The 18,190-nt window shown below is 36.6% G+C and overlaps 2 protein-coding genes across 4 annotated transcripts in view; both read right to left on the minus strand.

Moving 5' to 3' along the window:
* The window catches only part of LOC127864552 (zinc finger protein 227-like), a 174,796-nt gene extending 157,758 nt beyond the window's left edge, over positions 1-17,038 (minus strand). For 2 of the 3 annotated variants that reach the window (XM_052404293.1, XM_052404292.1), the window contains exons 1-4: positions 16,959-17,038; positions 12,262-13,480; positions 11,833-11,921; positions 1,793-1,904 (exon numbers count right to left, since the gene is read on the minus strand). In XM_052404293.1, coding sequence (XP_052260253.1) covers positions 1,793-1,904; positions 11,833-11,921; positions 12,262-13,477 — 1,417 coding nt within the window. In that variant the 5' untranslated portion in view covers positions 13,478-13,480; positions 16,959-17,038. The remainder of the gene's footprint in view (positions 1-1,792; positions 1,905-11,832; positions 11,922-12,261; positions 13,481-16,958) is intronic. The other variant, XM_052404291.1, reaches the window with a different exon arrangement.
* The window catches only part of LOC127864553 (uncharacterized), a 94,321-nt gene that overhangs the window by 11,288 nt on the left and 64,843 nt on the right, over positions 1-18,190 (minus strand). The gene's annotated exons all lie outside the window — the stretch shown is intronic.

The raw sequence follows: 18,190 nt of genomic DNA on the forward strand, positions 1-18,190 counted from the left end.
TTATCAAAATAAAAACAATGTTGCAAACTGTGTTTATATTAATTGGTAAGTATTAGTAAAAAGACGATGTTTTGTTTGTCGTAAATCAACGAGTTTTCTATACAACAACAACTACTTCTACAACCACGTCGGGATCGATCTATCTGGGTTGTTTTTTTTTTAATTGTAAATATTATACTACATGTACATTTATGTACTTGTAATAAATGTAATTTTATTTGAAAAATCAGGAAGTCGAACAAAATTAAATTGATCGTTATCTCGTAAAACGCGTTGTTTCCCCCGCGTTGCCAACGCCGAGGGCCGCCGCTTCGGCTTATCAGTTTTGCCGATCATTAACCGCCGCGTCCGAAATCATGCAAACGCCGCGTATCGCGGGATTTTCATAATCTCCCTCCAGGTCAATCCCCGCGGGGTAGCGAGAAAAATTGGGGAAACCGCGTGGAGGGTACTGTATCATCAGGATGCCATTTTACTGTTACGAGTCACTGTGACCTTGACCTTTGACCTAGTGACCTAAAAATCAATGGGGGTCTTCTGCCAGTCATGATCAATGTACCTATGAAGTTTCATGATCATAGGCATAAGCATTCTTGAGTTATCATCCGGAAACCATTTTACTGTTTCGAGTCACTGTGACCTTGATCTTTGACATAGTGACCTGAAAGTCAAAAGGGGGCATCTGCCAGTCATGATCAATGTACCTATTAAGTTTCATGATCCTAGGCGTAAGCGTTATTGAGTTATCATCAGGAAACCATTTTACTGTTTCGAGTCACTGTGACCTTTGACCTAGTGACCTGAAAATCAATAGGGGTCACCTGCCAGTCATGATCAATGTATGTAATTTCATGATCCTAGGTCTAAGCATTCTTGAGTTATCATCCGGAAACCATTTTACTATTTCAAGTCACTGTGACCTTGACCTTTGACCTAGTGACCTAAAAATCAATGGGGGTCATCTGCCTGTCATGATCAATGTACCTATGAAGTTTTATGATCCTTGGCGTAAGCATTCTTGAGTTATCATCCGGAAACCATTTTACTGTTTCGAGTCACTGTGACCTTGACCTTTGACCTAGTGACCTGAAATCAATAGGGTCATCTGCCAGTCATGATCAATGTATGAAATTTTATGATCCTAGGTCAAAGCATTCTTGAGTTATCATCCGGAAACCATTTTACTATTTCGAGTCACTATGACCTTGACCTTTGATTAAGTGACCTGAAAATCAATAGGGGTCATCTACGAGTCATGATCAATGTACCTATGAAGTTTCATGATCCTTGGCCTAAGCTTTCTTGAGTTATCATCCCAAAACCATCTGGTGGACGGACCGACCGACATGTTCAAAACAATAAACCCCTCTTTTTCGAAGGGGGGCATAATAAAACAATATACCACACGTTACAAAGTAAACATTTTGACCAGGTTGAATCAATTTTGATTCATAAACGTTCCTTCTAGTGTAGTTACACAGATTGTGTAGGATTTGACCATTTTTCCACATTTTTTACGTACATGACCCAGGATCTAACTTGTTTTCAATATTTCTTTATTTCTTATATACACAATGACAAAGTTTTATCAAGATCAATCTAACTGTTGCCTGTGATCGGTAACAAGCCAAATGTTTACCGTTCACAACATTTGATGCAAAAAAAAAGACTAAACACAAAAGCTCAATTTGTAAAGCTCAGGGAGCTAGCCATGATTATTATATTTGTTGGTCTTTAGTAGGACTTAATATTACTAGGTTACTGTTAATGGATGTTCAGTTCAAGAGCTTACAGAGAAAATGTTGATGATCTCCAGGTTCCAGGTTCATACAACTGGCAAAGTTCCTCTCTTGAAGACTGAGCTCAGTCGTCTTCTTTTCTGGGGTCTTGACTTTCTTCATTCTCTGCAATGGTGTGTTAGACAAATAATATTGCTTACATTTAGCACATTATATTCTGGTGATAATTATCCGTTAATCAAAACAAACAAGCATCCCATGCAACAGCTATGAAATATCTCATTCACAAACAAACTCTACTTTAAATTCTAGCATGTTCTTTTTCTCAAGTGATAAAATATAAGAAGATATGTGTTTGTCAGAAACACAATGCCCCCTATTGCGCCGCATTGAAGCCACAGACTTGACCTTTGACATTGAAGGATGACCTTGACCTTTCACCACTCAAAATGTGCAGCTCCATGAAATATTGAAAACGTTATCGCAAAACTTTAACCAAGGTTAAAGTTTTGGGACAGAATGACAAAGTGACAGAATGACAGACAGACAGACAGACAGACCAAAAACAATAAACCCCCGATCAATAGATCTGGGGGCATAACAATTATGCTCGCTTGTTCAAATATTACATTTGACCACCTGTTAGCTGAATGACTAAGACCAATTAATAGATTGAATAAAAATGCTTGTTTTATTGGACATATACATGAATAGTTATTGACCCAGTATTATGGACGACATTAAGAAACTTCTTTTTTGCTAAAAAGAGATTGCTACTGTAACCACTGATAAAGAGGATAACATACACATCCAAAATACGAGGCCCACAACTTCACATGCTGGTATGTACGTTTGTCAATAGCAAAAGCTGCTCAGTTACTCATGGCGTAAGTTACAACAAATGTTATTTAAAGAACAAGAGGGCCAATATTGCCCAAGTTCGCTAAACTTTTTTTTATAAGGCCTTGTTCATTGCTTAGTCTTAGTTGAAAATTCAGTACTCTATAGCATATTGGATTGGTTCTCTTCTGTTTACATTTGAAATGTGAGCATATGATTAATTCTGATTGAGTACTGTCCATTTGCATGGGTTTTTTGCAATGCTAACATTTGCAAGTAATGCTAATTCTACCTGTGTTTACAACGTTTTTGTAAGATTTGGACCTTGTGACCAGGAGTTTGACCCCCACATGACCCAATGTCAAGCTTTGCCTAGATATCACCAAGAAAATATCCTGGTCAAGTATCAGCATTATTGGACCAAAACTATGGCCTCTAGTGTGTTTACAAGGTTTTTGTAAGATTAGACATGACCCATGACCTAGATTTTGTCCCCACATTACCAAACGTCAAACTTAACCTAGATATTGTCCAGACAAACATCCTGGTCACGTTTCATTATTATTAAACCCAAACTCCGGCGTATGAAGTGTTTAAGAGGATTTTGTAAGATTTGACCTGGTGACCTTTATTTTGACCCCTTATGACCAAACAACAAACTTTGCTTACAAAAATAAATAGTATGACCATGATTAATAAAATCTGAAACAAAATTGTGACCTCTAGAGTGTTCACTGTTTAGAAGGATTTTGTATAATATAATATAAAGAAGTAAAACTCCAGCTGCTGGAGCAGTATTGAATTTTCATTAAAAACAATTAGTTGGTCCTTTATTTAAGGCAAGTGACCGATTGCCCAAACAGTACAAAACAGCACAATACAGCACAATACAAACCAACATAAACACAAAATATGAATAAAGCTGGGGTCACCGCCTTGGAACGGTCAATGCAAAGCATTGGGGGTTTAAACCTGGTTATAGAGCGCTCAACCTCACACTTGGCCCAGCAATATTCATAATACATTTAAGTGTAAATAAAATTTAACGTCATAGCATTGTAACTCAAATTAAACAATAATAAAAGGGAATTAAAACGCATTCAATTTAATTACTATTTAATTACTCAATTGCATTGAAGATACAAGAGTAACAGAATTACAACTTTTTGACGAACGATCAAATAAAACTATTAACAATTGTCAACTACATTCCTTCTTTATAGAAAAGATTTGAGAATATAGAATCATAGAGTTAATATCTCAGATAATCATCGTGCAAATACAGGAAGAAGCAGCAATAATGGGTGTAAAAATTCCATATTACATTGCAAATTTTGACAATAATTCTTGCATTTATTATGCGATTTTGCTCATTATTATTCTTGACTGATATCTTTTGGCCATAAATCTTCTCGGCATCTTTGATAAAAAATGCTCCAGAAATGTGAATGCTAGAGTATTTACAACCAAATATGGACGGACGGATGGATGACGGACAAAGACCGATCCCAGGTGAAATAAAGTGTTTTTTTTCCACCGATCTGAGTCATCGAGATATCAAAAATTCAATGTATTGACTAAGTTGCACGATGATTACGCACAAAATGTGACTTCTAGAATGTTCACAAGGTTTCTCTATAGTCATATAAGGAAAACTGCCCTGGCGGCCATGTTTTAGACCGATCGGGACCATTTTTGAACTCATCCAAAATATTAATAAAACCAATGTTTTCACCATATTTCATCATCATTGATGTGACTTCTAGAGTGTTCACAAGCTTTTTGACTATATAAATTTAATAAAAATTCACCCCCCCCCCGGCAGCCATGTTTTTCAACAGACCGGAACCATTTTCGAACTCAACTCTCGTATCTAGGAAAAATAGTTCTGACCAAACTTCATGAAAATTGGGCAAAAATGTGCCTCCTAGACAGTTCAGATGTTTTCGCTATAAAAATTAAGAGTAAACTGCCCCTCCCACTGGATGTCCTGTTTTTTCCCCGATCTGGACCATTTTCTAACTTATCCGAGATATCAATAAAATCAATGTTTTGACCAAGTTTCTTGATGATTGGGAAAAACATTGTGACTTCTAGAGTGTTCACAAGGTTCCTATATAGCCAAATAAGGAAAACTGCCCCGCCCACTGGCGGCCATGTTTTTCAACGGACCGAAACCACCGTAACCTTTTTTAAACATTTTGACCTTAAAATGTGACCCTGACTGTTAAGGTAGGAGACGGTTTTTACATTTGTTCTAAATATTATTAACATAGGTGCCAAGTATCCAAAATTTATATCAATAAATGGCAAGTCATAGCAAAGACAGAAATTGTTGTGATCAATCTAACCTTAGACATATTAATGTGACCTTGCCTTTTAGGACAAGGACACATGTGTTAAATGCGACATTAAATATTGTAATGGATGTGCTGCCTTCTTCAGGGGGGGCATCAATTGTACTAAACAATTTAAATAAATTATAACAGGGGCTGTTTGTAAAACACACATGTCCCCAAAATGGGCTGTCAGTTGTAGTGGCAGCCATTGGGTGAATCCATTTTTGTCGCTGTGACCTTGACCTTTGACCTAGAGACCTTAATATCAAAAGTGGTCATCTGCTAGTCATGATCAATGTCCCTATGGAGTTTCATGATCCTAGGCCTTAGCGTTATTGAGTTATCATCCGTACACCATTTTACTGTTTTGAGTCACTGTGACCTTGACCTTTGACCAAGTGACCTGAAAATCAATAGGGGTCATCTGCCAGTCATGATCAATGTACTTATGAAGTTTCATGATCCTATGCCTAAACATTCTAGTGCTATCATCGGAAACCATTTGGTGGACGGACGGACCGACCGACAGACAGACGGACTGACATGTGCAAAACAATATACCCCCTCTTCTTCGGAGGGGGCATAATTAGAAAGTAACAAAACAGATGCTGGAATATACTAATTTCAGAAATAATTGTCCACTTTAGGGCCTGTAACTTTGTCAAAAATTAACTGGAGCGGAACAAAACTCCAACTTAATCTGTAAATCATGCAAATCACTCCCACATTTAAAATCAGGTCAAAATCTGCAAGCGTTTAGGAAAAGTCTCGAAAACTGTTATTCTAGACACAATCTCGCAGTCATAGGAAAGTAACTTTGTCAAAAATCAAAGACCCAAGCAAAACTCAAACTTGATATGTTAGTCATGCAGATAGACTCACTCACGAACAAGAGATGTGTTTGTCAGAAACACAATGCCGCGTATAGCGCCACTTTCAAATAACATTTCAAAATATCATTTGGCAGGTTTAGAAAGTATCTCTCTTTTAAAGCTTATAACTTCCCTTGGATTGTATTTTTTTACTTTTGACCTTGAAGGATAACCATGACCTTTAACCACTAAAAATGTGCAGCTTGATGAGATACACAATATTCAAAAAGTTATGACCAAACTTAAACGAACGGTAAAGTTTTAGGAAATAAAAATATAATGACTTTTGACCTTTGACCTTGAAGGATAACCTTAACCTTGACTTTTCACCACTCAGAATGTGCAGCTCCATGAGATACACATGCATGCCAAATATGAAGTTGCTATCTTCAATATAGCAAAAGTTATTGCAAAATGTTAAAGTTGGCGCAAACAAACCAACCAACAGACAGGGCAAAAACAATATGTCCCCCACTATAGTGGTGGGGGACATAAAAACTCCGAAAACGGAATAACAGCCAGACGGTCAATGCGACTACAGGGGGGCATACAAAGGGGTTTACACTCCAGTTGTACCTTTGAACCAGTATATAAAGGTGCGTGAGTTCACATGGTGGTTAATATGTATATTAATTTTTAAGTTTCAGCTTTTTAGTTACGGACAAGAAGAAGGAGTCATATCTCTGGATCTGTCAAAAATATCCCAACCAAACTATGGAGGGGCACAAGTGCACATGCTGGGTCGGACAAGGGCGAATCTATATGCCCCCATCACTCCATTCATAAAGTGCGTGCAAAACAAACAGACAAAGGCAATTATTACGCAAATACTGGTTAGAAAAAAAGGTTATTCTTCATCATCGTTTTTACATAAAGAATAGTTCTGAAGTGAAAGTCTGAGCAAATTCCGCCAAGCAGCGACAAACAAGAGGGCCTGAAAGGTCCAAAGTCGCTCACCTAATATTCAAAGGAACTGACCTGTTCTGTGCAGCCCAAGATGTCATAAGAACAAATGTTCTAACCAACTTTCATGACTAGTGAACACCCTGTTTTTCAACAGACCAGAACCATTTTTATACACATCTAAGACATCATTTAAACAAATATTAAAAATTCTGACAAAGTTTCATGAAGATTCATGGAGCCATATAAGGAAAAATGCCACGCCCCCTATTGGCCATGAGTTATAAGCAACTGGAACCATTTTCAAACTTATCAAAATTATCACAGGGACAAATCTCACCAAGTTTCGTGATGATCGGACAATAAATGTAGCTTCTAGAGTGTTAACAAGGTTTAACTATACCAAATGTCATGAAGATTGGACAATAAATATGGCCTCTAGAGTGTTAAAAAGGTTTTACAAAAGCCACATATAGCCATATAAGGGAAAATGCCCCGCTCCCTGGTGGCCATGTTTTTCAAGCAACTGAAACTATTTTCGAACTCATCCAAGATATCATTGGGACAAAAATCTTATGACCAAGTTTCATGAAGATCAAAAAATAAATGTGGCCTCTAGAGTGTTAACAAGATTTTACTATAGCCATATAAGGAACAAGATGTGTTTGTGAAACACTATGTCCCCCTATATGATGTTTGACCTTGTAGGATGACCTTGACCTTGTGAAGGATGACCTTGACTTTTCACCACTCAAAATGTGCAGCTCCATGAGATACACATGCATGCCAAATATCAAGTTGCTATCTTCAATATTGCAAAAGTATTCATAAAATAAGCGATTTGGGCCACATATATTTGACCTCTGACCTTGAAGGATGACCTTGACCTTGACCTTTCACCACTTAAAATGTGCAGCTCCATGAGATGCACGGCATGCCAAATATCAAGTTGCTATCTTCAATATTGCAAAAGTATTTATAAAATAAGCGATTTGGGCCACATATATTTGACCTCTGACCTTGAAGGATGACCTTGACCTTTCACCACTCAAAATGTGCAGCTCCATGAGATACACATGCATGCCAAATATCAAGTTGCTATCTTCAATATTGCAAAAGTATTCATAAAATGAGCGATTTTGGCCACATATATTTGACCTTTGACCTTGAAGAATGACCTTAACCTTGACCTTTCACCACTCAAAATGTGCAGCTTCATAAGATACACATGCATGCCAAATATGAAGTTGCTATCTTCAAAATAGCAAAAGTTATTGCAAAATGTTAAAGTTGGCGCAAACAGACCAACAGACAGACAGACAGGGCAAAAACAATATGTCCCCCACTACTATAGTGGGGGACATAAAAATGTCCCGCCTTCTGGCGGCCATGTTTTTCAAACAACCAGCATCATTTTAAACTCGTCCAAAATGTTATTGGGATGAATCTTCTGACCAAGTTTCATGAAGATCGGACAATAAATGTGGCCTCTAGAGTGTTAACAAGATTTTACTATAGCCATATATAGCCATATAAGGAAAAATGCCCTGCCCCTTGGCAGCAATGTTTTTCAAGCAAACATAACCATTTTCGAACTCATCCAAGATATCATTGAGACCCATCTTCTAACCAAATTTCATGAAGATTGGACAATAAATGTGGCCTCTAGAGTGTTAACAAGGCAAATGTTGACGGCGCACGACGGACAAAGGGCGATCACAAAAGCTCACCATGAGCACACTGTGCTAAGGTGAGCTAAAAACACACATTTTCGGGCTATATATTATTTAACCAAAAGACAGTCCAGGGGCCATGAATCTGTTAAAACTCGTTGCAGCCAATATTCCTTACCATCAAACATGAAGGTAATGAAACTGTAAAAGTTCGAGCAGGATCCACCCAGTAGTAACAAGAAATATCTTTATAAAAAAAGATATACGGCGTTGATTGTAGTAGGAGTTGGTGAAAGGTAAAGAGTTCAATGAATGAGATCAAAGATAGCGAATGTCTTTTTCTGTGCAGTTCTTAGCTGCATCACACGCAGTACGGGATGTTACACGTAGGTTTCGCGGCTTATTTTACATCATTACATATTGCTGGTCATAAACCTATAGATACAAAACAGAAAACCAAAAGAAGGATGGGGGTAAAATTAAAACATATGAGTCAACCAGCCACACGCGAAGTATCCGTACATATTTTAAATATTTATGCGCGCATGCTTCGAACAAACCTGTTTTAGTGGTTTGTCGGTTACTGCTATTTGATTCGATTATTAACAGTATCGAGAATCATCACCCTCATGCATAATACATTAGTCAATATGGTGGAATAATTCCTGTTAAATTAATCAAAAATAATATTTAGCATGGTATTGTTGAAAACACATTAAGAATCTATTATTGACATACCATAATTATATCGCTGAATATCTTCATTTAACATATATCTGGTCTAAAGAAAATTCCAGTTCACATAGTTCACGCGATAGCATCTATATTATATAACGATTATTGTACTGGCCGCGAAACTGACCCTGATACCTTCTGGGTTGGAATGCAATGCATTAAAGGGAGGCCACGCTTACACTGCTGGAACGACAGCTTGTTTAAACTTTTATACTTTTACATGTTAAATGTTCAATTTCGAAAACAATTTAAAATGGCTTGGCAAAAATGAATATCAGGATAGGAAAAAACGATACTTTTATGAACTTAAATATACTTGTACAGGAATATGGAAGTAATTACTAACAAGGGCTGTTTGTAAAACATGCATGCCCCCCATATGGGCTGTTAGTTGAAGTGAAAGCCATTGTGTTAATACGCTTGTTGTCACTGTGACCTTGATCTTTGACCTAGTGACCTGGAAATCAATAGGGGTCATATGCCAGTCATGATCAATGTACCTATGAAGTTTCATGATCCTAGGCCTAATTATTCTTGAGTTATCATCCGGAAACCCAGGGCTCGCGCTGTCGTTCGCCACTTGAGCCATTTGCGAAAATATTGAGAATTTGGCTCAAGAAAAATCCGATTTGCGAAAATGCTAAAATCTCGTAAAATTTCATTGAAAACAGCCGCCATTTTAACCCGAAACTGGTTTTCTATATTTTTCTCTGTGTTTCAATGAAAGTATTCGCAATTTAAACAGTGAACGAAAACCGGTCTGCATCTGTATCGAGACATCGCTTGACCTTATTGTTATTGAAGTGCACATGGTTGCTGGCCAATCAAAATTGAGCTCGCTTACACATGAAATGACGTTGTTGAATGAAACTTAAAAATGGGTGGAGCTTTGAATACACAGTTAATATTGTCGTCTGCAAACGAAATAGCGGCCGGTCGCAAATGTCGTATTATAATATTAAAAATGAAAATAAGCGTGACAATAAATTAATTATTTCCAAGCTGACTATCGATCTAAATTAAAGAGTGATAATTAAATAATTAGTTCTATGTCGTTGATGTTACAACTTTCTGTCGATTTTTGATTGAAATGAAAAGGTGATAATTAATTAATTTGATCGTTTTACTCACACACTATGCTTATAAATATGGTCACAAGTCTGAATAGCAGGTTTTCAGACAACAGTGATGCCGGTCTGTCCTTACAGCCATGAGCAATCTATTTGACCCCAGTATCCCAGTCCCACAAATACACTCAGACATTGACACTGTCTCTGACTTCTTAGGTACTGTAGGAATTGAAGGCTCACAGTCTGAACTGCTTTGTTTTTCCAATTTTGCAAGAGCCAGCCATAATTCTGGAAACAAGTCAGTGACTGACATACACTCTGATGCAAATTTGGCAATTAAAAATGTCCATTCCTATCCAGCATCAGCAGAAGCTGCCAAAAGGTTGTTAGTATCCCCAGTGTCTACAGTTGATTGTGAACGAGGGCTCAGTAGGCAGAATGTAATCAAAACTGATCTAAGAAATTGTTTGACTGTAAAAAATTTGCAACATCTCATGAAAATCTCAATTGAAGGAAAAGACTGCAAAGATGTTGACTACAGATCTACAAACTGTAGGCTGGTAAAAACAGCGCAGAATAATAATAAAATAATAATGATACATGTCATGACTTTGTTCTCTGTATATAGCAGGATTTGTTTGCAATGTATTTTGTGAATGAAATGTATGCTTGTATTTTACATGCCATTCATCTTGTTGTTAAAAATGTGCTGTATGAAAATATCTCTATTACTATGAAAATTGTGATGTGATGCATAATATGATGTGACATGTGCTTGTTGTCATTTAAAGAAATATGAAAAATCTATAGTATATATTGTTATTTGAAACAAACAAAAACTGGTTGGCAAAAGGCCCAAAACGCACCACAGACAATCTAGGATCAAATTTTTTTCGGGGGGGGGCATGCCCCCGGACCCCCCCTGGATCAGGGTGGCTCAAACATTTTTTGGGCCAGCGCTAGCCCTGAAACCATTTTACTATTTCGAGTCACTGCGACCTTGACCTTTGACCTTGCGACGTGAAAATCAATAGGGGTAATCTGCCAGTCATGACCAATGTACCTATGAAGTTTCATGATCCTAGGCCTTAGTGTTTTTGAGTTATCATCCGCAATCCAACTGGTGGACGGACCGACGGACGGACCGACCGACATGTGCAAAACAATATACCCCCTCTTCTTCGAAGGGGGCATAAATATGAGAACATAGCCTTAAAGTACAAACGCTCTGGCGCTGTCAATCCTCTGAAAATAACAGGTGCACACACAAACTGTATTGATGTCGAGAGTTGAGTGTAAAACTGTTCTATCTATCAAGCTGTTTCATAAGAGATTAAATTGTTTGATGCTGAACATGCAGTAAAACAGTGTTACAAAGACGCGTTCATGTTTCCAATGTTCTGGTGGTATGTTCAAATCAGCCAATTGAATAAATGAAGTGTATTCATTCGTATCTAGCAGCGGGAAATTTTATTTGAATTTTATTGGACACTTACAAAGGTCAGGTAAGGTGAAAAGCTGGCTTATACAGCTACGCCGAAAAAAAGTTTGAAACCTCAAACTTCCGAACATACAAACCTATGCTGAACCAGTGCAATGCTCCCTTTCCCTGTTTGCCATAAGAGGACAAATCAATACCTGTAAGTCATAGTTATGCATACCTTAACTTTCTTCTTTCGGACACCCTCTGCGTCCAATATCATCTTAGCTGATTTCCGAAAAATGGATTCAGTCCTTGTCAAATCATTGTCTGCAAACATATCAATAAAATTAAACTACCATAATTACTAAGTAAGTTGTCAGACACACCTTGACAAAATAATACCTTTTTTAGTACCGTTATACCAGTATCAAATGTGTTGATTATACTTAATATAATTATTGTGCAATAAAATATCAGTCGGACACTTATTTTCGTAAATTAGTTGTGGGTCCTCTCAACCCTGAAATCAAATGTCCGTCGAATATTCAAGTGTGAAGTCTTATATCAGACATTACAAAATATCCAAGAATATAAGAGGAAAAGAAAATAGCAGATTGTGTGAATCCTCGAGAAATCATGTCAACAAAAATAAATAAATCTACACTACCTCTTGCTGAAAGACTCCTTGGCTGGACTACACCTCTGGACGAACCTTGACATCTAATCCTCTTCAGCGACGAATGAGTTGGCTGACAGCTCTTGTTTTTCCTTTTGTTTCTTTCAATGTAGTCATCAGAAGATTCAACAGATTCTGCTGCTAGCTTTGAATTGATCTCGGGTGTCACAAATTCTGCCATGTTTGAACTTACAAACAAAGGCATTCCATTGCTCTGACTGAACGATATGCCTTGTGATTGATTTGACTTTGAATCACAACTGATTAAAAACATTGGCACATCCACAGCATTGACAGGTAATTTTGCAACTTTTTGGTCAATACTTTCCATTACATCACTTGACAAACCAATGGATTGATTTGTAGGAACGTCCTTTTTAACTGATTTATAAGCCCTTTCACCCACAGCATCAGTAGATTTACGACAGACAGCTGTCACTGAACTACTAACAACGGAAGGGATGTTAACACACGTTGGAAAAACCTGAACTGGCAAACTGCATACAACAAAAATTGCCACAGTTTTGGAAGTACAATGAAAGGCAGGAGTCACATCAGAGACAGAATGTGGTAGATAAGTTTGATTTAACTGCCCATTTTCAAAATCTAACAAACCTTCTTGAGAATCAAACTGGCTCATTTGCAATTGATTTATAACGTTAAGCTTGTCTTCCCCAAGATTTTTATCATCAGTATCCTGTTTTTCATCAAACACTTGTTCCGCCATTGCACCACATTGCAGGGTCTTTACTCTGGTTACAAGTTGTGGCTGCTGTTGATCGTTGTATTGGGGCTGTGAACGCTGAGGTGCACAGCTTGGCAGAGGAATATTACCTTCATGTGCAGGGTCAGTAGGTTGGCTGTCAACTGGAGGCACCAAAGGGGATACAACAGATGTCACAAACCCTGAACTGGTGCTAAAAATATTTCCATGCTGTACATTGCCATATAAAGTGTATGTATCAAGTGTGGAGAGAACTGGTTTAACATCGATAATACTTCCTTCTATTGCATTATGATTCTTGAAGGGCAAGGCATACCAACTTTGCAACACAAGTCGGTCATCAGCTTCCTTTGAAACATCTGATGGACTCAGTTGGTAGGTGGGAACTGTTTCGACATTCGACGTGCAAGTGTGCGCATTTGCATGCTTAGATGAATTGCTTGCAATTTGCAGATGCTGATCAGCAGAATTGACATTCATCATATTCTGAAGAAAAGAAATAGTTCCTGAACGACTGGAAGGGGCAGTTTGAACATGTTCATTGCTCGTAGATATATTTTTTATTTATTTTCATCAATTATCTTAATGTATATTTAGAATTTGTATATGGTGTCAAAAATCACAAGTTTTGAACAGGGAATTTTCATTATGAAACTATATTCTTAGTGAGATAGGTATTTGATATTCCAACAATATTCATCTAATATGATGGTGATTACAAATTTTCTTTATATCCAGTTCTCATTAACATTTTCATCATACTTTCTATGCTTTAAGAACGTCCAAAAAGGGTCATGCTGTTGTTACACTACGCGACCCGTGATTTTTGCCGCGATTCTCGCATCACCGCAATCGATGCAACGTGACAAATTGCTGTGATTCCGAGCGACAAGAAAATTTGGGTGATGTCTCGGCGAATCACCGCAAATCACCGCGAACCGCCATGGTTCACCTTTTTAAGAGATTTACATTAAGGATTACACTACATTACATGTACATGTAACATATATGTATACACTTACATTATACATTGCAATAATAAAGCTTTTGTTGTTGTTGTATGCAATGCCATTATGGGCGTATTAGCTAAAATACTCCCGTTCGGACATAAACGTGATGAAGTAATGTTGGAAGCTTTAACGGCTCCAAATTAGTATAACAGCGCAGAAGAATGATAATGCAATTATTATTTAACATAGCATGTAAACATTATTTAACTAATTGCATTAGCAGAATGTTTATAAAACTTACAATCAATTATATTCCAGGCCCGAATACACTACCACTGTTCAAATTCCATATTGTTGCAATATACATGTAGCGTAGCACTGTGTAAATTGAAAGTTGCATAGTGTTTCGTCATTGGTCGGTTATAAATACCTTGTTTCTCTACATGGTATTTGATTTCGACGAAACTAATAATTTGGTAATTTACAAGAAATATGATCTAAGTTTTCCATTTAAACTTTGATCTTACCGTGTGTGTTAATTGACGTTATTAATTATGTTAATACTTATTTTTGCATTTCATTAAGAATTATAACGTGTAGATCTAGCCCTTTTGTTAACAGTGTTTAGCAAAATATTCGCGCCTTAAGACACGGGAAATTGTTTAAGTAACACTTTCATTTAAAGGTTAAATGTAATCGGTAGATTACATCTAATTATTTGGACTAAAATATGCTATACTTATTTATTTTCTGTTTCAGGCTCCAATGCGGATAACTCGTGTTACTCGCGTTACTTTCCGAACGTTGTACATACATTCACAATGCTTGATAAGCCGGAAATCGGAAATACATTACTGTTCTATTTTTAAGTACATGTTATAATGACATCGTGGTAAATAATGTGTTGTTATTACATCATTGCTTATATATTAAAGCCGTTAAACATTGTGTTTGTTTTGCTGAAAAAACACGAGTATATCAACGTAGCACTTAGCGTTCGCAGAGTTCAATAAATTTATGATGATGTATAATGTACATGCATTTCTCTGGGTTTTCACGCCAAAAACAAAAAACCCTCAACATTTGATTATTCAGTGTGTACTGTCCAGCGGGTGATAGTGTTTGTTCAAGTGTCTAATTGGCAGTCATTGTACGTGTTCAAACTGTGAAAAGATGTGACAATCACAGAAACAACAGGATGGCGCTGCCAATTAAGTGCGATAATGGATCAAAGGGCATTGACAAAAAATAACAGTTTGGATATATTTTTCGGCTTTTACTCAGATGGTATCTCACAACAAAAAAACTATACAAGTCAAGGTATAATGTTACAGTTTTACTTCTATCAGTAACGATACAGATACGGCGTGTTTGATTTGAATTGACTTTAAAAGAAATATCAAATTGTTGGCGATATAACTGTTTTAAAAATACCAAAGAAACATTTAACCGAAATCAACAAAATTCAATGTTCTCTGCGCTACGCAGTTTGTATAAAAAATCTATACTTGCACACTCGTATACCTTGACCTTGTACATTGCCGCATAATTTTCGCGCTCTTTTGTCGGGAAATATACATGATGACTATATTGAAAGCATTTGTAAACGTCGTGTTAACATTAAAACATCGGAAGTGTGTTTCGGATTATAAATTTTTATTCTCATTTGGGAATTTAACGGAACATTTATACTTATGGTATATTTGATTTGAATTGTATATTAATTTGTTACAACGCTTTACGTGTGAAAAAAATGTTTTGAAAATATTATGCATTAATAGCACAATTTCCAGAAGGAAAACGTTTTTTACATGAAGGCGTATGACGCAATAAAACGTTTTTTGTAAGATGGTATTGTATCAATCTAAATTTAAATACGCTCGTCCAATAAAAGCTGTGTCCCACATTATGCGCTGTACTCTTTACACTTCTGAAAAATGGCGTAGTCATATGGTTGTTTTAATGAAATTCTCAAACATATTTACCGACATAAATGTTCAAGATTATTTTTTTGATGTTGTATTATCGGATTGTGAACATTTGAAGCGTTATGTACATGTATAAAGTAATCTATACGATTCGGTTTCTATGCATGAATTGGCGAGTCATCGTTGTCACTGCGATCACAGCAAATTGCGGCGAATTGCAGCGAATCACCACAACATTGAGGGGATTTAGCGCGAAGATTGTCTTGCTCTCGCGCGACGTCGGAGTGACGAGTCACGTGAAATCGCGGTGATTTTCCACCCAAAAAGCAAAATGACCGCCTTGACTTCACAAATTAGGCAAAAATCACGGGTCGCGTAGTGTATTTTGTCTAAGCTATCTTTATAAAATAAATAGGATGATAAAAAAATACACACAAATCTCAACCCGTGCGTTATGACACACTCTTAATAAATTTAAATGGTGGGTGTTCATTTAAAACTTGCGATTAATTTTGAAAAATGAGTTGTGTCTTAAATTATGCAATAAAGAACAACTTTAGTGCCTTTAGCGCTTTGATTCCATTAAGTTACTTTTTTTAGAACAAGCACATGCACATAGAAAGAAACAAATCTTAGCAGCCAATCAGAAGGGCCGATACTATGAGACAATTGTACATGAAACAGATTACTACTCCGAGCTAAGTCTAGCCAGTTTTTTGTCAAAACATAGCCTATTTAAATGCAGTTTATATTGTCATGTCCAAGAATACATATTTAACTGTAAATTTGAAATTCTTCTTTTTCAAAAAGTATAATCATGCAGTAAATTGCTTAATTTATTAAACACCTTGAACATGTTTAAATCAATTTTTGCTGTTTACGGGCGATGTTTCATATGAAACAAATAACAAAACCCTGTCATGGTCTTGGCGGTCAAGCCAGAAGGTTATGCCTATGGACCGGTCTGACCCGCATAAATGTCGTTCGCTTATCAATTACTCATATTGGAAATATATTTGTTCTTCAGTGAAAATACTACTTTAAACTAGCGACTAGCAGTGTTTAAATCCCATAGCATTTATCAACCTCAAGTTTATGTTGGTCATTTATAACACTGTTTTCTTCTTTGTTTTGATGTCACCGGAAGCTGGGATTTTATATGGATCAATGCGGTCACATTTCAAAACGGTAGCAACACACAGTTTGGTTCCCACGGAAAAATTATATTACAATATACATTTTCAAGTTTTCATGTAATTAAATGTAAGAGCATCAGCTGCTACCAAATACCAGTAAATGGATGTTTAAAAACGCATTTTTGCTTTAAGCGAAAATAAACTTAATATTCGGACATGAAGATTCCATATAATACCTCTATAAACTTAACATTATGCCAAGTAGGACTTAAAATAGGTAATTTTGTTATTTTTTAGTACACAGCATGACTTAATTTTGTACAATTGAGGTTGCAAGGTAAGACTATAAATATTTTGAACGAAAAGAAACAATAATGATACAAGAAATAATTGTAATCGTAACATAGTGGATATGAAGTCCCTCTGGCAACTGGGAGGTCACAAGAAGGACATTTATCAGCCTCATGGACTTCAACTTTCCAATCCGCAGACAATATACGTAAATCCTCAACCACGACACGACTTATACACATGTAAATAAATACAGTTAAATGTTAAATCAGTAAAATGCTTTATTGTCATTTAATTAACACGAAACAATATATTTTCCCCAAGCGGTTTTAGAACAGCGGCCCCGCGATGCCCCAACTTCAAACTCAATTTTTCCGTGGCGCTTTTTTCCGATCGTGTTGCCGCGACGCATGAAAAATTCTTAAGAACGTGCAAGTTCTTATCCGAGTGATGTTTGCATTCGGCCACCGACCAGTCAAAATACCCCTGCGTTTATAAGCTGAGTGTTCATGAGGGGCTTAGATAATACGTTTTTACTATTTAAGGATCTTTAAGGAAGTCAATTGTGGTATTTGTCCCCAAGAATTGGTCAATCATGATCGATTATCACCATAACATGAGGCGTAAGAGCAATTAAACATATGCTCAATATTATTTTTATTGTTTACAACTATTTTAGCGGTGTTTAAAAAAATAACTATGTTGTGTTGTTGTAGTAAGGAATTGATGTTTAAATTAAAACTAATTGAGTGAATCATCTCTTTTAAAGGGGCCTTTTCACAGATTTTGGCATTTTTTTAACTTATTCATTAAATGCTTTATATTGATAAATGTAAACATTGGATCGTTAAAGCTCCAGTAAAAAATTAAGAAAAAAAATAAAAAAAGGAA

This window comes from Dreissena polymorpha, chromosome 1, assembly GCF_020536995.1.
Source record: "Dreissena polymorpha isolate Duluth1 chromosome 1, UMN_Dpol_1.0, whole genome shotgun sequence".
NCBI lineage: Eukaryota > Metazoa > Mollusca > Bivalvia > Myida > Dreissenidae > Dreissena > Dreissena polymorpha.